The sequence below is a fragment of the Falco cherrug genome, chromosome 7 (genome assembly GCF_023634085.1).
Source record: "Falco cherrug isolate bFalChe1 chromosome 7, bFalChe1.pri, whole genome shotgun sequence".
Lineage (NCBI taxonomy): Eukaryota > Metazoa > Chordata > Aves > Falconiformes > Falconidae > Falco > Falco cherrug.
In genome coordinates this window covers 54,910,080-54,935,563 of record NC_073703.1, presented here as the reverse complement: position 1 = coordinate 54,935,563, position 25,484 = coordinate 54,910,080, and the positions used below count along the sequence as shown (strand labels likewise).

Sequence of the window (25,484 nt, the reverse complement as noted above, 5' to 3'; positions counted from 1 at the left end):
TGTTTCCTTTACATCCTTCCCTCAGGTATTTATATACATTGGCAAGGTGCCCCTGAGCCTTCTCTTCACTCAGCCAAACAGTCCAGGCTCTTTCTTGGCTAATGCTGAGCAGGTAGGCTGATGAGCTTTCTTAAAAAGGCCTGATATTACATGTTGCAAAGCACTGTGGAGGTTTGTTGGGCTTGATTCATAGGATATATGTATCAGCTGACAACATATATAGCCATGTTGTATATTGCATTTAGAGAAAGCTGTGCAAAGCTTGACAGATGTTAATCAATGGAAATTTTACCTAAATTACAGTTAGTTCTTGTAAGAAACATAAATGTAGTTGAATCAAGGTTTTTCCACGTAGAGGAATGATGGATAAACACAGCACTGTAATTCATAGTTTTTGTAATACAAAAAGATGGGAAGTTTGTCTTTTCTGTAGAAGAGTGAATTAAAATAACATTTATTGTTATTTATACGCAAATGCCATATACTTGCTGTATTTCATATCTGTCATCTTGTTACCACGCCTAATGTCATAAATCAGGAAGAAAAGGAGACTAAGAATTTGTTTCAGCAAGTTTTCTTCACATTCTAACAACCAGATTCAGAAGCATTATCTAGCAAGTATTTGAATACTTACAGCGTATATGTTTTGTTATATACCTTTATACAGAGAAATAAGAGTGGGGGTTTTTTTGTTGGTTAGGTTTTTTTTTACTGCATACAATCAATTTTAACTTGTGATTACTGCCAGAACTTATGAATAAGTGCTATACTGTATGTGAACCATTTTTGGTTCTTTGAAACGCTGGATTTTCAGAGAAAGCAAGCATGTTCATAGCTACAGAGATGCTATGTATAGCCGCTTGTCATTTCTTATAATGCTTTGAAGAATATTATTTAGTTAGTTAATGAATTTAAGAAAAAAATGCACATGCATTAAGTAATTGATAATTGCACAGAGTCATTTTAGCAATGGAAAGCTGAAAATAGACTATTGCATGTATTATTGGTGTCTCAAAGATACACTACTTATAATTAAAGGAAGGACTGAAATAACAAATGTTACAGATACCTCCCTGTGGCATTTGTTACAGAGGTTAGTTCAATGTCTTTGCTACTTGAGAGCAAAATTGAGCTTATTTGTAAATGGAAGACGGAAAGCCTACACATATCCTGAAGTTATCTCAAGTTCTGGCTGCTTCAGTCGAGTAGCAATTTGTCATTATTATTTCATCTCTGCAATATTTCATGTTGCGTTTTGCAGGTATATTGTTCTTTTGGTTCTAATTCCTCTAATAAATTATTGTAGCTGTTTCTGTTACCAGCAGGGAAAGACTAGTAGCCAAAGTGTTCACATTCCTTTTTAATACTACCTTTTCTTAGGGTATGTGTACACACAAATGTACATACATGCATGCAAACACCCCAAAACACTTGAAATCATAGATGTTTTATTCTGAGCAGTATTCCTGTACATGTAGATTCTCTTACCCTATACCCCAACACAGGAGGAGTGATCTTATTCTAAATAGGCAAGATGGGTTCTGTGCTTGCAGTTCCTCTGCCATCTGCATGACTATTTTGTTGAGCCTCTGAGCAGCAAACCTGCCTTTCACTGCCGTGTATTATCCCCAGTGAGATTAATCTATAGTGTGAATCTCGGAAATTTTGTCTTTGCTGTCATTTGTTTATGAGCTTTCAGTCCTTAGTAGTGACTGTGGATGGTGAGGAATAAGGCAGGAAAAAAGTCTTATTTCCTCCAGGTGTTCCTTTAGAAGATAAAGTTTTGCTGAGGTTTCTTGTTGCCTTTGTGAATCAAGATTGGCTTTTGCCAGCTCTGAGTTTCTATAACACCATACAAATACCACTTGCAAAATTGTACAAGTGACCTGAAGTTGGTCTTCCAACCAACAATGGTAGTAAATCCTCCTCTTCTAATTCCCGTTTGCTCAGTTTGGCAATCAGTCCTTGTGCAGACCTAGAATAGTTAATTTCATTTCCGACTTAATAATTTCATCAGGATTTGTGTGACATTAGACAGCAATGCTATTTTATAACTCAGGACACCTCTTACATGATCTGCCTGTTCTGTAAAACACCAGAGAGGGTTTATCCTGTCCTAAAAGCATCTTTGGATCTGTTAAGCTTGATACTAGGTTGTAAATACATTAAATCTTATAATAATTTAATGTGCTGCACAAAGATAGGTCTGCTGACTGGGCTTTATTCTCCAGTGACTCATCTGTCAGCATCTGCTTTCTAAAGAGAAATGGTAGTAGGACCTACTCAATATCTGGGAAGTATCATTTCTTCTTCAGGCTTCATGTGAATTCTGTTGTCATGAATCAGGAAGCATTCACTCCTAAAGCCTCAGGGCACATGGTATCTGGCCCTTGGAACAGAGCAGGTTATTTATTTCATGTACTGGAGTTTTTGGTCACAAGAAATGCAGGTTGGACAAGTGATTCTAGAAATTTCAGATAATCTCTTCAGGTTTGGGCTTCCCCTTGGAGTGATGCATAGTACTAATATGTATATGAACTCATTCAAATGACAATGAAAAAATATATAATATTTACATTATATTAAATTATATTTATTATATTATATTCTTGAATGTAGCTGGAGACTGTGAGGTATGTAGTCCATATGTGCAATTCTCTTGTACGCCCCAGGAAATTTGGAATTCAGAGAGTGAAACAAATGGGTGCCTGAGGTACCCCCATCCTCTTGTATGCATGAAGATGGGTTGTGGTTAGCATGGTGTGTACATGTTGCCAAGGCTAAAAGTCTCTGGCCTTGAGCATCTGGTTATACATACTCAGCGTTTGAATATTCATAGGAAGGAACTAGTGTCTATAAAAAAGTCTTCCTTTCCTCTAAGCATGCATTCATATCTACTCACAAATGGACTTTTATGTTAGGAGAGGAATGCCAGAAATTTAAACTAGTGTTAATAATGAATTAGTAAAATTTGTTTTTAAAACAAGCTATAACTCAGAGAATAAACACATTGAGGCAATAAATTAATGTTAGTTATGATAATGTGACTTTTTTAACTGTCAATTCATAATTTATATAAGGCATATATATGGGGTAGTCATCATACAGTCTTGAAAGATTGTTAAGGCACTGCAATTTCTTGTTAAAACTTAAAAATTGGAAAAACATTAGCAACTATTTTAGCTGGTTATCAATGTCACCATGCCCAATATTCACGTTGCTCCCAGCTTCTGTTACAGGTTAAATGTACTGGCCTGCCCATCACCTCTCTCCACATGCCAGAGGCTTGTGGTGTGATAAAAGTAGTAGTACCCTTACACGCAAGAAATGGCAAAGAAAGACTTTTTATTTAAGCTAGTGAGTGATATGTATACTCTTTAGTTTTTCTGCAGGTAGAAATGAAAGGAGATCAATGATTTTGTGCATGCATTTTGGGAATAGAAACTATGTCTGTCAGGCTCACTTAACTAGGGCTTTTCAGGTGCTTCTGACTTAGGGGAGATATCTGCTATTATAATATAAATCTTTCATGTAGAACCATATATTTGGAAGGTATATACTTGATTGTTGGTCCTAGAACAGAAATCAGGAAGTAGAATTTACTGGCTTGAACAAATACCCTAATTCAGTTCCCATGTTTAAACAATAAACCATGGGTCTTTCAAAGTGAACTTAGTGTGTATATATGAGAATGTTTATGTGAAAAGGTTAAGTCTCTGTTGGATAATAACCACTACATGTTCAAGGGGAAAAAAAAAAAAAAAAAAAGATGTGATTGTAAAGTTAAGTTGAAAAATCTTTGCTTGTGTCCTTTGAGACTTTGTTCCTTAGAGTGCTACTTATACTGAAACCACAGAATGTAACTTAGTAGTTGTTACTTACAATAGACTTCACGCTGGCTGTGGGCTCCATTTCTTTTGTTGCTTGTTTTTTTAATTTTGGTTACAGAATGTTTGGTTGCAGTACAGTACATTTGTTACTTATTAGCAGTCAAAAAGAATAGCAGATTTTTCTGTCTATTGTTGAGATCATGCTGGAGTCATCACATTTGATTGTTTCTCATCTGTTATCTTTTGGGTGAGTTGCAAGGAGATCTTTTTTTTCTCAGGTGAAACAAACACAGGAGCTTCTCAGTTTCAGTACAGGGCAAAAGAGGTAGAAAGGATTAGAGGGAAGGAAACAGCAGATCCCTGTGACAAGATATCTGAATACAAAAAGAGACTCTAAGCAGACTGCTAAACCTAAATTAAGACGTACAGGTGTAAGAGCAGCCTAGAAGGAATTATTCTCTTATTTCCTATTTTTTTGAACTCTAATGCCTCTTAAAGTTTATTAATAAAGTGGTTGTCAAATTTCGCAAGTGTTTTTGGCTTTCCTCTTTGCAGGAGTTCAGTTAGAAGTCCTCAGAGTGTACTGCTGTGCTTAGATGTAGGCGAGTATGTGTAAGCGGCTGAGAGTGGCAACTTGAGAAGCCTTTAGCGTTAAGTAGTAGAAACCAGACTGCAAAGTTCTGTATTTAAAAAAAAAATTCAGATAAGAAATTAATACTGAGCATAAGCTTTATATGCTCGGAGGTAGAAACACTAAGCAGCCCCTAAAGTTTTGGAATATTATGGGTAAGACAGGTGTAATGATTCAGATCCATCCATCCCAATACCTTGTTTCAAACAGTGACCACAAATGGTTATCTAGGGACAAGTAAGAATGAAACAATCAGATATGATACTTACCACTTTAATACTGTCCCAGTCTCCATTTATCTTCAGCTCTGGAGATTTCCTGACTCTGAAGAGGTTTATCTTTGTCTATCCCCATTGTACCTTTCTGGCAGATACTTGTGTAGTCTCCATTTGAGCAAATGTGAACTTTTAGCGTCTGCTACATTTTTGGCAGGGAGTTTCAGGATTCTGTCATCCATTACATGAAGACACACCTTTCTTTTTGGCTTAGCTCCTGCCTTGTGAATGTGCTTCATTTGAAGGCCTCGTCTTGTGTGGGATGAAAAGGTGTGACTGAACTGTGGATTAACATAATGGCATAATGTATTCTGCTTTAAACATTGCTTTCTTAATATCATGGCTTTTGATTTGATCTTTTTGACTGTCAGTGGATTTTAGTTGATACTGATAATTGAGCTAGTTTTATAAGATAAGGGACCTCTCCCTCTTAGAGATATTCAAAAACCATCTAGAACACAGTCCTAGACAACTGGCTGAAGGTGGCCCTGCTTGACCATGGGCATTGGACCATATGACCTCCAGAGGTCCCTTCTAAACTCAACTATTCTGTGATTCTGTGATTTTCTTGGATCTATCTGCCAGATCTTATCTTTGTTAACATCTCATTGTTATATTTATAAATGAAGACTGTATTTTCCTACCCTATTTTATTTATAGTTACTTTTTTTAACATGAATTTCATCACCATTTTATTACCCAGTTCTGTCCATTTAAGTTCTAATTATTTTTGGTTTTTTTTCAGTTACACCCATTCATAACTTTCTATCATCAAACTTGTTTGCACCTGTTTATCCCCTTTTCAGGTCTTTTAGGGAAGGAAGATTCTTAACATCACAGAACACAGCATGGATATATGCAGAACTTCACCTCTGTTTCTCCCTCTTTGTGACCACTACCATTTAGTTCTGCCCTCCATTTCTTATCTTCTGACCAAAAATTCATTCATGCAAGAACATGGCTAATTGATTTCCCAAGGCTATTTGCCATACTACCTAAAAGTAATTACATATAGCAATATGATACTTAAAAGTTTATCAGAAGAAAAAAAATCAAAACCTTCAAAGGTATTAAAACCTAAGAAACACTAACACTTTTTATGGAGAAACATTTTCAAAACTCCAGAGAGAAGCTCTAAAATACACAAGACCATTTTGATGCACTTACACATAGAAAACTCTGCACAGGCAATTCAATATCAGGGAAAATATTTGGTTTTCACTTCTTTATTTTATGAGAATGTGTTTCTTGTGCAATATTATGTTTGTACTAAAACTTGTAATACGTTTTCAGTTCCATGTATAAATATCTGACAGTTAAATGTATAAAATTGCCCTCATAATTTAGTAAGTTCAAATAATATTTTGTAGCCAACATGGAAAATACTATTTGGAGTGAATCATATGGTATTTTCCCTCATTGAACCAAAAAAAATAATTCAAAAATATGACATTATTTTGAAAGTAATAGTCCTTTCAATCCAACAAAAAATATTTATTTCTGGCAGTGCTAAGGAAATGAGGAACTAGATTTGTAGAGCAAAAAGACAAAAATTTGTCACAGTCTGTCCTTTAGATTTGTAAGGGCAGCCATCACTTGAGATATCAAAGACCTAATGTCATTTCACAGGAGGAAACCTTAACTCCTTCTGGAGTTTACCACTTCAGGTTGCTCTTTAGCCTATGTTTATCCCTTTCACCCCTATCAGAAAGCCAGAGTAAGTAATTGTGTTCTTTAATATGATAATTGAGTTTCTGACGTAAGAAGTGTGTTATATTTTTGGAACCAGAAATCAGTGACACTTGATGAGTTGGAAGGTTATAGGAAATTATTAGTTATTCTAGGAAAGAAGAGTTTAGTGCAAGAATCAAAGAAAAGGAGAGTGCCTTGTTGCACTGAAAGAAGAAATTGTAAAAAGTTATATGGTGTTTTGGAACTAAGCTTATTTATGTTTTCAGTTATAACATGCCTCTAAGAATAGGGCTGTCTTAATGAAATACAGAATCTGCCCCACAGAAAAGAACCTGTTTATTGAACAAAATCTGAGTATTAATGATGGTTTTCTTTAAATACATCAAGTAAACTGTAAGGGAGGAGAGTTAGCAAGTGAAAGGATAGTGTAGACACAAAAATAAATAGATATACACTAGCTATAAACACTTTTGTTCTGGAAATTGGGAGGGGGCAGTTCTTAAAATTGGAAGAACTTTGGGAAAGTCAGGAGGTGACATTGCTGGAAATAGAGAAAAGAAACTTGTAGTATTGTTTTAAGACAGAAGGTGATTATTCATGTTCTACTTGTTATCAACCAACAACGTTTGTTGGAACAACGACTGGAATATGTGTTTAGTTTTCAGGTGAATTTCCTAAACTCTGAGCTCAGAAAAATTGTTTTCAGGGTCATTGAATGTGAAACGTGTACAACAGAACTGCTTCAAGCAATATGCACTGTGTAGTTCCAAACAGTATTATTTTTTTAGAAAATGTATTTCCAAGTGACAATGACTTTCCCCAAACAGATGGGAAATACAGAGTAAATTCTATTCTAACTCAGTTTGCATATCCTACTCCTTAGTGAGTTTTCATCATCATATGTTTCTGAGATGTTTCTAAGTAGATCATCACTTTGAAGACAAAGTGTAGGTCCTTTATCTGAACAACAATATAGCTAAATATTCTTCAAGTGAATAAGCAGCAAAAGTGGCTCAAGCCATCCTGGGTAGGTCCTGAATTGGGTATTTGATTTAAAAAGGTGGCTATCTCATCCCCCTTTCTGGCAGTTTTGTAAGTTTAGAACATACTTCATCCTTGTGCCCCCCACAACAAAATTGATTGGCAAGCTGAGCACACATTCATGAATATTTCTGCTGTAATTTGAACTCATACTTGCCAGTCAATAAACTGTTTACTGAAATTTTAATTACCAATTTCTGCATTCAAAACCTAGGCTGATGATCATCAAAATATGATGTTTCTTTGGCATTATAAAATTAGATTTCAGTCATTCCTAATGAAAAGGTGTTTTTGCTGCACTTAGTGCTATTTTATAATCTTGATCTAGAAATTACGGATAAATCAAAAGTTTAAATATAACATCTAACTTAAAAGTCATGATCAACTAAGTTTTCATTGCTGATATTGACTTGAACACTAAGTAGGTGTTTCTTATCTTGAAAGACCTAAAAATTATTTTTCCAGTTGAAAAATCTTTTTAACTCTGCTTGTGTTCTTTTGCCTCATTGTCCACTGTTATCTAATATTCTACTTTTATACATATTTTTGACATATTTTTTTTTTGTTGTAATAGCTAGTAACTTCTTCTGTATTTTATCTTTTAGCTACACTGAAAGAACTTATATCCCAGACTATGGTGCGCTGGTCCCAGGAAGATCAGATTCAAGATCCAGAATTAGTTCGGATTATGTACACCCTCCTTCGTAGGCAATATGACAGCATTGGTGAGCTACTGCAAGCCCTGAGGAAAGCATACACTATTAGTGCTGCCTCTGTCAAAGACACCATTAATCTGCTTGCAGCACTGGGCCAGATTCGCTCACTTCTTAGTGTCAGGATGGGAAAAGAGGAGGAATTGCTAATGATTAATGGATTAGGGTATGTAATTCACATAATTTTATTTTTAAGTTTGTATAGAGCTTTTTTGTTATATTATTAAATCTTTTCATTTTAGATCCTCAATGAAAATTACTACTGTACTAAAATGCAGATATGTTTTAGAAATTTTGATTTGCCTAGATATTTCCCAGATGGCTCCAATTCATCTCTAGCAGTATCAAATGTGTCAAAGTTTCTGGGAACTAAAGTATTTTCTTATCTAAAGAAAATTGACTCCTTTTGCTATAGTTAAGCCTAATGCTTAAAGCTTCATCAAAGTACATGTTTTGGCAGCTCTGGAGAAAACAAGTAAATTAAATCTTTATTGGTGTCAATACCACATCTTTCCCAAACTCAAAGCTCACATTATATTTCATGCATGAGTAAATAAACTTGCTGGTGTCTTTTCAATTGGAAAGTTTGTGCAAGCAGTTAAGATTGCAGTTAAGCTAAGAACCAGCAAAGTGTTGTGCTCTGAAAATTTTCAGATTGGTTAGTAATTATTATGTCATCATCAGTGCCAGCTTAAAGTATTTGAACATGGAAGACTGATTATTTTATCCTTAATTACATTAGAATTATAAGAAATCGTCTTCATGTAATGCCTACTGATGTGAGAATATTTTTTTCTGTCTTTGCTATGAAATTACCACTGTTAAGCAGCAGTATTATGGTACATGCCTGCATGTCTGTTGCACCTCCTGGGTGAATAATTGCTGGATTAGGCTATTTAATGTTGGAAGGGAAAAAAAAATCACAGAAAATTAATTACTTCAATTAAAATCATGTATTTAAAAAGAGAGAAAATGATAGTATGATTACCTAAAAACTGTATTTATTTGTCCTTCGTCAAGAACATTGAACAGTTTCTCTCTTCTACAATAGTTGCAAGGAACTTCCATTACTCTATTTCTTTTTAAAAATTGTATTGCTTTTGTAAAAATTGCAAAGACTAATCTCTTTGGTTGAACTGAGCAAGTCATGTAACAATTCATTAGTATGCAACGGTATTACCTTTGTCCCTGATGCTGTTTGTAAAGTTGCTGAGAATTCTAGGAGGGATAAAGAGTAAGTTTTGTCTAAACTTGGCATGCGTGTAGGCCCTTCCCAGAGGTGCTGTATTATGAGTCATTCCATTCCCAGTTTTCTTTATTTCTTTAAAGCATGCATGATGTCTATTATTTGCCATTTGTTTTTAACAGGCTGACCTAAAATGTTAGAAATCCTTGGATTCAAGTTGAAACACATAAATTGTGTTCTGGATTATGAAACCAATACAGGAAATTCTAGAACATGTTGAGAGGATGGTGGGCAGAGTGAAAATGTTAAAATATTCATGTTTAAGGGGATTGCATGCCATTTTACATCTTCTGACAGATGGTCTTGATTTTGGAAATATTGATGAAACACATTTAACAGCTAACCTAGAATATTAAGTCTATTTACTGTCTTCTACTTTGTGAACTGAGAAAATTAATTAAGAGGCGTTACTGCAGGGGCAATATTAGATTTAGATTTGATCACCGTTCTCTACTTAAAACATAACAGAATATATCCTTTCTCACTTAGATCACCACGGAATATATTTTTTCTTTAAACAGAACAGATGGTAAGAGCAATTGAAAGATGAAGAAATGTGATTTTGAAATAATTTAAAAGTTTGGATTTTTATTATATAGAATTCATGAAAATGAGAGGAATGACAGCATATTGAAATATAAAGCATTTAGTTGTCAGGTGGTTTTGTATTATTCTGAAATCTAAGAATTTAATATTATGTTATAGTGAATGCTTATTTCTGAAATCTATAATAATGTGTCATTGCTTTAAATTAAAATGGTGTTTCTTAAAAACACATTATTCCCTTTTTTTCCATTTTAGGGATATAATGAACAACAAGGTGTTTTATCAGCATCCTAACTTAATGAGAGTCTTGGGCATGCATGAGACTGTTATGGATGTGATGGTGAATGTGCTTGGAGGAGATAAATCTCAGGTAATTTCACCATAATTTTATTGAGTGTTTTGCATTTTGAACGTTTCCAAAAGTATGCTAGGGTGTTTAAGAGGAAGTATGTGAAGAAAATTAAATCCCCCTCATTTAAGACAAATTTTGCTTGTCCGAATTGAAATATCGATTACTGTTAAAAATAGAACAGCTTTTACATTACTAGAGGGAGAAGCCCAGCATTCTAGAACTTGATTTTTAAAAAGTGACTGGGAGGTTATATGTGTATCACTTGTCTTTTAATAGGACTTAAAAAGGTTTTGTTCTTATTTTAAATTAAATATATACATTAGTGCATTTATGGAAGGCATAGCTCTGCTAGGAAAATATAGCTTTTCATCTTAGATGAAATGTTATTAGCAATAAACTATAATAAGAGACTAAATCTACTTTAATTTTGAATGCTCAAATTTAAATACTTGATAATTTTCTTGCAGCGTTGTATTTTCCAATTTCTTAGTGTTATGCTTGAATATATATGTATTAGTTGAAAAGCAGAGTGGTGCACATTTTGAAAAGCCTAACTTCAGGCTACTGTATTTAGGCTGCTGAAAAAAGTCAGAAGTGAAGTGGGCTTGTCTTCATTCCTCGCTTTGTTTATGCCTGATATTTTTATCTTGTTGACTCCCTCCCAAAAATAAGGGTCTTCTCTGATCCCAGTACTGCTTATCTTGTTTTGTTTTGCCTGGCCACTCATTCTTACATATTGGGAACAATTTTCAGCCCATTTTACCACCCAGTGCTTACCCTTGTCTCTGTCTGGCAGCTTTTCATAACTTGAATGCCTTCTATGTGCAGCTACACCCCCCTTTCTTTGCTTCTTTGGTCACATAGCTATATACTTCTATAAAACACTTATCCATCATGTTTGGCTATACTGTCACACTGTTATAAGTATTCACATACTGCTTTTAGTTATTCTGTTTTAATATGCTCACATTTGAGTTCAAGGCAAGTCTAAATTATTTATAAGAGGATTAATACTTTAATAATGTATAGGTGTCACAACCCTCTGTTTTTACTACAATGTGTACATATAGTCAAAGGTGACAAAAAACCCACCCAACAAACAACCAAAAAACCAAATCCAAACCCAAAACAACCCCACAATGCCTTCTAATTCTAATGAAAAAGTTTTCATAGAAAATTTTACTAACACAGATCTACAAAAATAATTTACAGACTTACCATGGTACTCTTCAAAGGGAATGCCGACCTAGAAAATTACTTGGTAACCTGATGTTGCAGCATTTAATGTGTCTGGCCACCCAAAATGTCTATTTTATGTCTCTTTCTTTATGAAATGCCTGGGGAGAGTTAAAGTTCTCAGAAGGAATCCAAAACTTCACCTATTGGACTGGAACTGGCGTAGGAATAGAAATCTTATGAGGAAATATGGACAAGAAATAGGGTGTGTTTGGGATTTGATCTATTCCATACCACTGCTTCATTTCACCTGGTGTGGAAACTTCCAGATAGTCATGATTCAGAACCCATAATTTTCTTATGGAGTCACAGGGCTACAGTCATGTTATGAAATAACACAGCAAGGCTTATTAACAAAGAGTTTTGCACACCGTTAGCACAAACTTTAGATGTTGCAGTGGGGAGATTTCACAGAACAAAGCATTTGGCAGGGAGCTGTACAGGCAGAGAAGTGTTGCTTCTGAGTTCCAAGCCTTAAGGTTTCCTTCATAAGAACGGCAGTCTTGCAGGGAGAGAAAATACTGCTATTAAAACTATTGTTATCTGCTGTCTGTTGATCTTCTGCTAGTGTGCTTAACTTCTAATCTGGCAGAGAAATCTCCTTGAAAGGCTGTTGACCCTAGGTGGAACCACTGGTCTGTAATCTGGTAAAGGTATATGTTTGTGCATGCTGTGGATCTTTCACTCTGCCAGGTAAGGTATTCTTTTGAATGAAGACTAGGGCCAGAAATGGTGAGCATGATTTGGCCAGCTATGGGTTTGTACACTCTTTTGAAATTCTCTGTGGGTTTGTCCAGTGAGTTCCTGGTACACAGTTCAAGTATTGTGGTGGCATCAGGCACCAGAACACTGCTTTTCCTGCTTTCAGGGAAGTTCCTCACAGCTAGATTATTAGTATGTTCCCTTTTGTTTTCCCTTTCCAGCTTCATGGACATTTTCTGTTCGGTGTTGTAGCTTGAAGAGATGGAATGAGCAACCATGCAATGTAGTCTCTGGTTTTGGTTTAGGGATTGGGCATTTTCCCTGGTTGTGGCAGCAGATGGTTTAACCTAGATCTCCAGATTCTTGGTTAAGTCATTTTATCATGAGGCTGTACTGAGATATGTACTGAGTGTTACAGCTCACACCTCTCTGAAGGAATGGTGAGAAGGTAAAAAATTGTCAGTTCAAACTGAAGAAAATATATGTCAGGCTTCTTTCCAGCTGTGCTATTAATAAATGAGTCAGAAAGAGATGAGATTTGTGGAATATGGTGTGACTGAATGTAACTCTGTACCTTAGAAGTACTTTGCTGGTACTGACTAACAAAACACTGGAAAGATACTTCATTGCCGAAATGTATATCCCAGAAAGTAGTTGGGCAAGCTTTCGGCATTTCCATCACAGTTAGGTTTTAGTGTGTATCTTAATGCCAAAAATAGTTACTTTAAAAACTGTGTCTTCAGGTCTTATAGTTTTGGAATCATAATGTCATGTTGATTTCTATTGTTGGCTGTTCATTCATCTTCAGAGAATCCTGAGCAACACCCTTTTTGGCTATCAGAAGTGAATCATTTTACTTCAAAATTATTTCTTACTGATTTAAAATTTTAAAATTCCATATTCTTATGTATTCCTGTCAACAATGAGGAATTTCTAAAAATGACAACTTTTAACAGTATTGCTGTTACTGTAATTCTTTAAACAAAGTTATGTCATGCATTCTGTTAAAATCCCTGTAAATATGGGGAGTGGAAACTTTGTTGAATGTTTTCATGAATGAATGAATGAATGTTTTTCATTCATTTCCTGCATTTAAGAGCAGAAATCATATGTAATGCTGCTTGTACATAATAGTTCCTTCACGACTGAAATAGACAAATGAGCCACATATATTATCAAAAAAACTACAGTTAAGCAAGTCTTTGGAAGTTAGGAAGTGCACCTGACGTCTTGAAACGATAATACATACATATATAGCTTTTAGTTACATAATTACCTTTTGCAAGATTGTTGTCTCATTAAGTGAAAAGGTTACACTTCTTAAATATATATTTTTTTGTTTTATACGCTTTTTATAATAAAGTTATAATTTGTTATAATAAAGTATAAGCAATATTATTTAGAATTGAAAAGTATGAAGTGAAGGAGGCAGGATGTCATAGGAAGAAAAAAAGTCCATGATATTGTGATTAAAATGCTCAGATATCACCTTGGATATTATGGAATATATATATGTAATGTATAGAATATAATCCTGCTTATGCCTAAGGGGTGCTAGTCAGATTATATAAAAAAGATGACTCCTTGATGGTAATTAATTTTCTCATTAATTTTGTGAGTATCCTTAGGACATAGCTCTGCAACTGAACTTAACACTTATAAAAAAGTGCTATATAATGATAAATCTAGTAAAAACTTTTAAACAAGCATCAGAAATCATCCAATGATTTTTGATCTTGTTCTTTCATCTCCTTTCAGTAAAATGTGAAAATGGCATAACTTATGAATCTCAGAAGATGTTATGACTAGTTGTGAAACATTCTTTCAGGAGTACTACAGATGAAATTATTTTCAGAGAAATTCTTGCACATAATGTTCTTCAAGTAGTGTTGGGGGAGTTTTGTTTGGTTTTGGTTTTAAAAGCATTAGATAGTTAATGGAATTTAATGTTTTATTTTATCAGGCCTATGCATTGAAAAACATAGGAATATTGTAGAAATGTTTTATATGAAAACGGTATGTTCTTATTGTAATATGGGAGAACAAACTAAGGTTCTTGAATATTCTTTATTCTGCTGTGACTTAATACTGGTGGTTGAGCTTATTACTGTAATGCTGCTAAGACAGAGGTTTTGTATAACTGCATTTGCTAGCCTGCAAATTGCTTTGATGAGAATTATATCTCCATTTTTTCCTCTGATACGTCCCCCATAGTCCTCTGCAAAATGTTTTTTTCAATATTTTAAAGCTAATGGCCTAATGAATACAAAAGTTAAAAGGAAACATGGGTCCTTTCTTAGACCTAGAAGCAAAAGAACTGTCAGCTGCTTATCAGCCTCGTAACTTCACTATACTTTCCTTGTTAGGAGTGCAGGAAGAATTGGAACAGATTGGTAATTAACATATTTCGCTGCTTTGTCAAATTTCTTCTTCAGCAGATCATTTTTCCTAAGATGGTGGCAAGCTGTTGTCGATTCCTGTGCTACTTCTGTCGAATCAGTCGTCAAAACCAAAAGGCCATGTTTGAGCATCTTAGTTACTTGCTGGAAAACAGCAGTGTTGGACTGGGTATGTCATGTAGCTGTAACAGCTAAAAGCAAGATCAGGAGGAACTGTGATATTGCAAGACTAGTATCTAATTTCTATAGCAAGTTGAAGCATGTAAATAAGCCTCTCTGAAGCTTAAACCACTTTGTGGTTTCACATTTAACTCCTATTTTTTCCCATTTTTCTTTCATCCTTATGTGTCTGTGAATATTAGAAACAGAATAGATTAAATCTGCGTTTTTAAATACCTTGAAAAATTTAGGATTAAATCCATACAGTTTGAATTTTTTTCCATTCAAAATAGTTGTGATTGGAAATTGTAAGATTAAGTTAGCCCTTTATGGTGCTTGCCTATTTCCTCTGGTTTCATTTCCCTTCCCTCTGAGGTTGAGGCCACTGATGTGAATTTCATATTTTTTTCTTTGGAACACTGAATGTATGTTTTTTAATGTGTGTGTATTAGATTTTGTAACACAAGGAAAATTTTCTTGGCTAGATAGATGGCTTTATTAATAAGATATAGTAAGACAAGATAGCATGTGATTTCACAGTGCTTTAGCTGTTCATGGTGACCATTTCAATGCCTGAGTTTGCCTGTATTAAACACAGAAAATGGGATAAGAGTAAAAGAAAGAAAACAGGTAACACTGAATCTTGAAAATGTCTCTTTTAGTTGAATATAGGCATATTTTTAAATCTTGAATTGATAAGGTTATACAGAATTATGTAGATAACACATTGCTCTGCTGAAGAAATAGTATAACATTCCTCTGATTTGCTGCTGTTAATACAGATTTTTTTGTCTGCAATTAAAACCAGTGCGGTTGAGTATGTTTGTAGATACGGATGTCAAGTTAGAAAAAAAAATATCAGCATTTATTTTAATGTTATTGAAAAACATTAACCATGTTCTTAATTGAGGAACAGCCATACAAGGTACCGTTAATTCTTATGTTCTAGATTCCAGTGTGATTGCTGCCCTCTGCTGCATGACTGTGGTTACTGCAAATTGCATTTAATTACTGTATGTTAACCTTCTGCAGCATTTCCTTCAATGAGAGGTTCGACACCACTAGATGTTGCAGCAGCTTCTGTAATGGACAACAATGAGCTTGCACTAGCATTGGAGGAGCCAGATCTCGATAAGGTAAGTGATCATTCTGACCTGTTTACCTATATATTAAATCGTATACTTGTGCTACAAGGGAAGATGATCATCGTAATTTTGGGGTATGATGTCCTCAGAAATACTTGCTCTAGCTATGTGCTGTCTCAAGGTAAGATTGACTGGGCAGTATTTTTCCTGATTTTTCTTTATGCTTAAGTGGGAATCACAGCGAAAGAGCTTTGTTTCTATCTTCTGCATCCTTTCACTATTGTTATCAGGTAGAAAGGATGAGAAGAAAAAGGGTATGAAACAGGAGAAAGACATATCAAGAAACATTGTTTGGGGAGGAGGAAATCTGAGAATGAAGAGGAAAATGTGAAGAAAGGAAGCAGGTCTTTTGACTTAAATCATAGAGATTGATGGGGATGCACATAAAAGCTAAGAATAAAAGGGCAAGTATTTGAAGAAGGGAAACTGGAACAGGATTTTAAGGGTAGTTGCAGTAGGAAACTAAATCCAGCACTCAGGTCATTGGCAATGGTTAGAAATAAAGAAGAATGTGAGGAGAGGCATGGTGAATTAGAAATGGTGGGTAAAAGGATGCAAAAATGTGTGAAAGTTCTTTGTATGTTCTGGAAGGAAAACAGATTAAGAGATGGAAGTTGGTGCACAATCAGAAAAGGAGGAAAGCAACAAAAGGGGTGATATGTGCTAGCACAGCATTGTGGAACAGAAAACAGAAGGCAGTGTTTAATATAAGTGGAGGAAAACAGTTAAGCACCTAAGTGATAGCTTAGTACAGGGAAAGCCTCTGTGCAATGTGGGAGAATGCTGTGATGACACCAGAACTGATTGTGGGGGTGTTTGTGAGCAGCAGATATTGTGGGAGAGGAAAAGCTGGGAAATGGAACTAAATGGACGTATCATGGGGATAGCTAGGAGAAGACAGAGACAAGAACATGAATGGGAAAGGTGTGATAGAGCATAAAAATATACTAATTATATAAATGTAGTGTTAAGAACAATTATCAATTTTGTATCACCTGCAAAATTGCTGAGAGTGCAATCTGTCCTGTCATTAAGAAAGTTATGACACAGTATTGGCCTCAATATCGACCTTTGGGATACACCACTAGCATCTGGAATGCCACCAGTGACTGTCTTCTATTTTCATGGAAAGTACTGCAGGGCATGTCACTTAAACTGAGTTTCACTGTAGATCATTAACTGTGTTTTCCTCATTTACTGATTGCTTACCTTCAAATACTAGGCACTGTACAACTGCTGCACGTTCAAAAAGTAACAGATATCAGCTGTAACATGCACAGTATTCTATGCTGAAAAATCAGGCTGTGTGTGTCTCAGATTGGGCTTCCCAAAATCATCAGTCATTTTAGCTGTAAGAATGGTAATGTACTGGCTGTACTATATTAATTTTGGTGAGTCAATAACTTTATCTAGAGCAGTATATAGATGTTATTCAATAAATAAATCTATATACTTAATAAAAAGAAAAAAAAATACTGTATAGTTATCAGATTGATACACTGTTCTGTGTGACTGAAGTTTGTACCATAAAGCCTGTGTTCAAAACAGATAAATTACACAGACAACTTCTGAACTTTTGTCATTGCAGATTTGATATCTTTTTACTGCAAATGTGTGAATGTGTGGCAGGTAAAGGACTGCACAACAAAAGCATCCCATGGCCTGATGATACACTGTAGTAAACTGAATAGATTAAAATTATGGGATTTGGTGGTAGCATTATAAAATCTGAAGAGACAGAGAAGATGTTTATTCTACTGGTTTTCTCCTATTCTATATGAACTGCATCTCTAGACTTCTACAAGTGTGTATTCACTTATATCTTCTGAATGGAAGCTATCGTGTCCTGTTAGGAATTGCATATTTTTTTCCACTGAGTGCACCGAGTAAATTCGTTACTGCATACAATAATAAGCAAATTTTTCATATCAGCCCATTTTTCCTCTGTTACCACCTTTTGGAGGCAACTTGTTTACTGTATCAGCATAGGTATAATTCCTCTTCCTGAATTCATAACTACTGTCTCTCTTACGGCATTAGATAATGACTAAGTATGATCTCATGGATGGTAGAATTTCTATAGGGTGCTTAAGCAGAATAACATACCTCCCTTTTCCAAATAGAAAAACTTATCTCCCTTTTGCCACCTGTTTTTGGCTGCCTTCCATTCCAAGAAATGTTAATTTGTATATCTTTTTTACAGGTTCATGAAAGGTTCTTGAAGTTTATTACCTATTTCAAAATATATTTAAGTACTATAATCATGTTCATATATTGTCCTTTGTGTATTTTAAATAAAAACAAAAATCATGTTTGTGCAGTTATCTGCGAATTTCCTTTTAAATGATTGAGAATCATTCTGTATGTCTCTCAGTAATTCAGTTTGTTATAATTAATAAAAACTGTCATAATTTCTCAACAATGTCTCTTAGTTAATGATATTTCTCTCGATAAGAAATGCTGTGTTAGGAATTTGCATATTACCAAATATTGTAATCTTTCTGGTTTCAGTCTCTTAAAACTGTATAGTGATATTTATCAGTCTTCCGGCAAATGTAGTTGTCCACATATCTATTAAAATTGGAATTACAGTAAATAAACTTTTGATGCATTATTTATTTTTCTATTGTAGCAAATTAGCCATACATGGTTATTGATGTGATTTTTAAAGTTGTTATATAGTATTTAAACTTTTCTTTGCATACTGTAAAAAAAATATATGAGTTCCACAATATTTTATTTTACTTTTCACATTCCACATTTTTCATGTTGTTGCATTGTTGTGTCATCATATAATTAGGTAACTTCAGAAATAAAGTGCTTGACTTTTTTATCATCAAAAGCAAGAACTAGAAACTAAGACTGATGTAATAATTAGCAATTGGTAGTTTCTCAGGTGAAACGCCTAGTATAGAAAAACCTTCTTATTAAAAAAAGAGACTATGTTCATATACTAATTTTTAGAAATTATTCCTAGACACATTAATAATTGATTGCTTCTATATTGCAGGTTGTTACCTACCTGGCAGGTTGTGGCCTGCAGAGCTGTCCAGTATTGCTGGCTAAAGGATATCCAGACATTGGGTGGAATCCAATCGAGGGTGAACGTTACCTGTCATTCTTAAGATTTGCAGTTTTTGTTAACAGTAAGCACAATTTCTTGACATCCAAATTCCATAAAGGGTTTCCTTAAAATTACTTTTCTAACAATAAAAACGTACTAAGGCATGAAGAGAGATTAACACATACTGTTCTCATTATAAACACAAGGTTATCGGTATGCATTGCTTATCGTAATTTTTAAAATCTTCGTAGTTAGATGCATTATTTCCTTACTGGTTTTGCAACTTGCATGATTTAATAGAGCAACTTGTTAAGATAGCAAGGGATGTTAGTAATTCTTTCAGTAAGCAAGCTGTGGTATTTATATATACACCACATAAGCTGGTTTATAAATATAACTTGGGAGCACTGGTTTTAGACCTTTCTCGGCCACTATACCACTGGGAGATTTAGAGGTTTTTAATTAAGCCATTTTGCATTACAAAAAGCAGATTTCCAATAGACATGTGTTCACATAGTTCCAATAGACATAGTTCACATAGAATCAGTGTTTGTAAAACACCCTGTGTACCTTAAATCTGATTCTTAAAAAAAAAATCTTCTCCTTTGATAACCATCTTATACTTGCTTCTGTGGGCAATTTCCTTTGGAAATTCATGACAAAAATATGCTAAAATTAAATTTAGATTATCTGAATGCCACTAAACAAAAAGGATCCTCCAGTTCATGTGGATTTTTTTCATCAAGCTAGTAATCTATATCAGAGATTAGATGAGATCAAAAGATCTGTCTGTTCACCCGCTATCTGATCTGCCAATATGGAAAGTGTTTTAAAGGACAGCTAGGGACAGCCAGAAGGGAAATAATTTTAAATAGTCTAAATTTTAGATTTTGACTGTTCTATTCACATACTATTGGTCTGAAATTAGCACATAATACCTGAAAGAGAAACAATAAACATATTAACTATTCAGTTCAATAAACATACCCAAAGTATGTTCATTAGTTGATAAGCCTGTAGCTATTGACTGAGCTGCTAAACTAACTTGACAAACTGCTATGACAGAAGAAATGTAGAAGAGGTAGTTGTTGAGTTAATGAAGTGTGTGGTTTTCAGTATTTATTTTATAAATAAATGTTAACAGTACTCTGTATAATTAGATGAAGATACATTTGATCTTATCTAAGATTATTATGAAGAGTAAACTTTGCTGGATGGGTTGCTAGTTAGTAGAATTAAGTTTTAGTTTCAAGTGTCTCGGCTGCTTTTTTTTCTGAAAAATAGTTGTAATTGGGGTTTTGAACCTTCTCATTATAACAGTTTTGAGATAACACTCTTTATCTTTGCCCTCTGCTTGAGAGGACAATTAGAAATATAAATTAGTAAAATATTTGGGTTGTTGAGATTAAAGCAACAAACACATACTTGCAAACACATGAATGAATTTGGATTCTGACCAGTGAATCCTTGGAACAATCAAAACTTTTTTCTTCAAACAAAATTCTTCATTAACTTGACCTGTGAGATATATTAGAGCAGGCTACAAGATATTAAATCTACTTTCAGCAGTTTGGTATCCTATCAGAAGATATATGGAAAATATGTATCTATATCTATAGATATATATACACAGAGAAGGTGAGAATAAGATTATACTAGTAAATGCAGTATACAAGAAATTGTAAATTGGAACTATAGACTAATTAATCTAAAAATTTTATTATTTTTAGTAGAGCAATGATAAAGATTAATTTGACCTCTGTTCTTAAAGTAAGTTTCTTTCCTGCAAGTTCTAGATTAAAATTACTTGCAAGGTTCTTTTGCTGACATGTGCTTCCATTTACTCCAAATTGCATTCCTTGCAAAGCGTATCACTGGTGTGTCAAAACCTGCCCTAATTAAGATGAATTTTTAACATGTAGATCTAAACTATTGGAAATGAGCCACTCAAAACAATGTTGGTAGTGATTTTATTAAACTAAAAATTAATTACATTTTATAATTGTATTTGTATTTACTATCCGATTTGCAACATGGATTCAAACAACCCCTTAGAGTTTTTAAGGGGGTTTTGTATTTGCCTCCTTGAAAGATACATGAAACATGCAAGGATTCAGGAGTACCTGACTGTAGCTGAACAGTGTGTGTTTTGATGATTCTTTGTCTCTCTGTAGAGAGGTATGAACTGATTCTTTTTGAGATTAGATTTTACTTCATTCATTATATTAAAAATCTTCACTTAGAAGGATTTAACCAAGTGATACTAAAATTGTTGACTAGGATTTTAAAACCTGCTTTTTCCTTGCAGTATGAAAAGAAAGGGAATTAAAAGGAGCAAGAAAAAGATAAAATCCGTGCAAAGTCTGTACTTAAGGTATAGAATCATAGAATTGTTTAGGTTAGAAAAGACACTTAAGGTCATCTAGTGCAACCATAAACCTACCACTGCCAAGTCCATCAGTAAACTGTGTCCCTAAGCACCACATTGATAGCTCTTTTTAAATACCTTCAGGAATGGTGACTCAGCCACTTCCCTGGGCAGCCTGTTCCAATGCCTAACCACCCCTTCAGTAATGTTTCCTAATATCCAATGTAAACCTCCCCTGGTGCAACTTGAGGCCATTTCCTTTCATCCTACATTCCATATCAAGATCATACTGGTGTTTTAAGTGGGAAAAGTGCAAGGCTGTTGTGTTTAAAGTGTTTAGCTGCTCATTCTAGAGTCAGTCCGTCCCAGTTATCTCACCTACTGTTAACTTCCATTGACTCTGAATTCCTGATAACACCGCTGCTGCTCTCAGCTAAGTCACAGTTTCTAATCCTACTTTTTTGGTGGCTGCTGAAGCTGCAGCATTCAGTTTAATATAAACTTGCTTGTGTTTATGTACTGGTTTAGTATTGTAGCTTGCATGTAAAATATAGATACTGATGATCCAAGCTACTAGCATCACAAGTTCAGTGACTATGAACCGTTTCTTTTCCTGTAATTTTTTTCTTCCTACATGTCCCACTAATTTCATATCTTCCTACAGATTATCAGTATTCTTACAAGCTAGCCACTGTGAATTTCTAAACACTTGCATATAGCCATAAGATGAGCTTTTGACCCAATTATTATTCCTATTGTGCTTCCACATGCCACTAACTGCAGTCCATGAAGCAGTTACATACAAAGAGTTCATTTATGTGAAGGTTCATTTTCCTAAGGACTTTTATCCAGCAAACATCTAGATCACAACCTGTCTGCCTGTACTGAATTTATACAATAGTTAAACTCACTCCTTTGCCTTTTCAAATATACAATCATTTTTCCACACAAAGCTGTTATAAATGATGCTGTTTCAGGCAAGCCATGACCTTTAAAACTGATTTTAACGTGATTTTTGTATGTAGAAAAGATGAAGTATTCAATTTCAGGCTCTAAAGAGCAAGCAGAAGTTTTAACGGATATTCAAACATGCAATAGAAAGAATCAGATGTTAGTCTAGTTATATTTAACCTACGTACAGTTTTGTTATTTTTATCTATATTGAGAACCGTGAACTCCTAGATGAGTTTTCCACTGATGAAGTACTAAGGACATAATGTTAAGCAACATTCCTTGCTTCAGGTGGCCCATTAAAAATCGAGTAACTCCTATGACTGGTACGAGGTCTGGCTGGGATGAGTTTAACTTTCTTCATAGCAACCTGTATAGTGCTGTGCTTTTTATTTATGGCTAAAACAGTGTTGATAACATATCAGTGTTCTTAATGTCGCTGAGCAGTCATTGTGCAGCATGAAGGCTTTCTTACTTTTTTTCCCCACTTTGCCCCTTCCCAGCTGTAGTGAATAGGTTCAGGGTGGGCAGGAGGTTGGAGGGGACACAGCTGGAACGGCTGACCCAGACTGACCAAAGGCATTTTCCGTACCATGACATTGCACTCAGCAATAAAATCCCAGGGAAAGGAGGAGGAAGAAGAGGACACCCGTGGTTATGGCGCTTGTCTTCCCAAACAAACATTATGTGTGCTGAGGCCCTGCTTTCTGGAACTGGCTAAACACCTGCCTGGGAAGCAGTGAATTAATGTTTTTGCTTTGCTTGCATGCATAGCTTTTGCTTTCTCTGTTAGGCAGTGGTTATCTCAATCTGTGATTCATCACACCTTCCATTTTCTCCTGGTCCTGCAGGACAGGGGAGAGAGCCAGAGGCTGAAGAGGGATTAACTGGAACCAAAACTTCCCAACAGCAAACTTCTTGCCACTTGGGACTATTAGCCTTTATACTACAGAGAGTAGTCTTTGTGTTAAAAAGCAAATCAGCCTTCTAAAGTGAACAATTCTAGACAAGTGTAGTAAAATGTTTGCAAGGCAAGTCTACACTTTCACACTTAAACCTCAGTATATTTTTGATAAAGTGTATCCGATGCTGCCAATTTCAGATATTTTTGCTTTCAAAAATAAGAGTGAGGATTTGGTTTATATTTTGTAAAATTCAGGGGAAATGTGGTTGTCTTCTGACTTAAGGATACTTTTCAGGAGAAAGTATGTATAGGTTTTTTTTGGTCCTCAGGTGAAAGTGTTGAGGAAAATGCAAGTGTTGTTGTCAAGCTCCTTATTCGACGGCCAGAATGCTTTGGACCAGACCTTAGGGGAGAAGGAGGAAATGGTTTGCTGGCAGCTATGCAGGAAGCTATCAGGATCTCAGAGAATCCTACTCGCGACCTTCCCTCCCAGGCATATAAAAGAGAAGGGTAAGTAAACGTGAATGCTTCTGTGGCAAATGATGATTTAATAACTGGTTTAATCATGCTTGCAAATGTGGATGATAGGTCCTGTTGTATAAGGTTTTATACAAACATAGAGCATTAGAGATTAGCATCCCACAAGCAGTTGTCATATTGAATTCATAAAGCGTGAGCTAGATAAAAGTGGAATAAGAGTTACAGAAGAGAAGAAGCCTGAAGAACAAAGCAAAGGAGAAGGCTGTTGTGGAATGAAGCTAAGGTGAAGTAAGAGGAAGATAGAAGGTTCATGTGAAGTCAGTTATTACTGTTCAATTGCATGCTTACTCTAGGGATAAAAATCCTGTAATCCAGAGGCAGAGGAAGTTAGTATACCTGATAAATAGTCTCTGGATCATGGATCTAGCTCCATAAAGCTATAACTTACATTAGCAAAAATGCTCACTGGTATTGTTTACCTTTTAGTGAAGAGGAGGAGGAGGAAGAGGAGGAGGAGATTGTGCACATGGGCAATGCAATCATGTCATTTTACTCAGCTCTCATAGATTTACTTGGACGCTGTGCACCAGAAATGCATGTAAGTTCATTTTGTCACTTGCTTAGAAAATGTAGGATATTTATAAACAGAACTGTACATGTCTAACTAGACTGTTCTCTATTTAAAACCTTCTTCCCTGCAGAAGGTGGACTTTACTGCATTTCTTGCTGTATCTAGGCAGATGTGCTCCCTGCAAGATGTTTATAAAATTCATGGTCTTTTGATTCCTGATGCTTTTTTATTCATCTAAAATTTTGAGAATTTTTACATGACTATGGAATCAAAGCAAGGATCAAATACTAGTTTGCACATTTACATTGTCAGTGAAATTTCTGAAACTGGCCCTTTAATCTTCTTTAGAAAGCCATAAAAAACATTTTCATAAGAAAGTGATACAGAGCTACTTTTGTGTGCATTGATGAAATATTGCATCTATAGCACGTTGAATACGTGGAAAAATATGTAAAATAATTGTTTTGACTGTCATGACACATGCAAGACTTGGTTTTAGTTAGATTGACATTTGCTTGTCAGTATTTAAAGTTCTTTATAGCATAAATCCAGCTGAAGATGCATTATGTATCTGAATATAAAAAGAGGCAAGAAATTTGGCTTGTAGCCTCCCTACTTACTATCACCAGAACTATTAACTTTATTAGTTGTATGTAGCTGTCTGTTGCCAGAGATAGTAGTTTCATGTTACAAAAATCACTGGAAGAGATTTTCAGACAAACAGGTTGTAAATACTTAATTTCTGCTAGAAGTTGAAAGGAATTAGTCACCTCATTGTTAATGCCTTTTGAGATATTTACTGCACAGAAATAATAGAAAAATGTGTAGATATATCAGACAGGTTTGCATCTGTTCATAGTATAAAGAGGCAAGGTCAAAACCTGGCACTGTAGGTTCTGTAAGTAACCTGAGTCTTTCAGAAATTTTCAGTTTCATCACTTTATCCAATTGGTTTAGGAATCTTATTCATGTGGAGAATTTTTGCGCTATTGGGAATTTATAATACTGTGAAATTATTGATATGATATCAAAATTAGGACAGATTCAAAAGTAGTATCCGCTAAAAATCAGCAACTCCATTAAAGTGCTGGGATAAATTGAATTTCTGTGCATTTTTCCCAGTGTTTGAAAAAAATCGTATTAATATCAGTATTTTGAGGAATTATTTTTTTTATGTTT

At 34.9% G+C, this 25,484-nt stretch overlaps 1 protein-coding gene across 1 annotated transcript in view; it reads left to right on the top strand.

The window, feature by feature from the left end:
• RYR3 (ryanodine receptor 3) overlaps positions 1-25,484 on the top strand; it is a 233,215-nt gene that overhangs the window by 120,952 nt on the left and 86,779 nt on the right. The window contains exons 40-46 of the mRNA XM_055716387.1: positions 8,075-8,348; positions 10,230-10,344; positions 14,700-14,832; positions 15,855-15,958; positions 18,978-19,113; positions 23,584-23,764; positions 24,221-24,332. Coding sequence (XP_055572362.1) covers positions 8,075-8,348; positions 10,230-10,344; positions 14,700-14,832; positions 15,855-15,958; positions 18,978-19,113; positions 23,584-23,764; positions 24,221-24,332 — 1,055 coding nt within the window. The remainder of the gene's footprint in view (positions 1-8,074; positions 8,349-10,229; positions 10,345-14,699; positions 14,833-15,854; positions 15,959-18,977; positions 19,114-23,583; positions 23,765-24,220; positions 24,333-25,484) is intronic.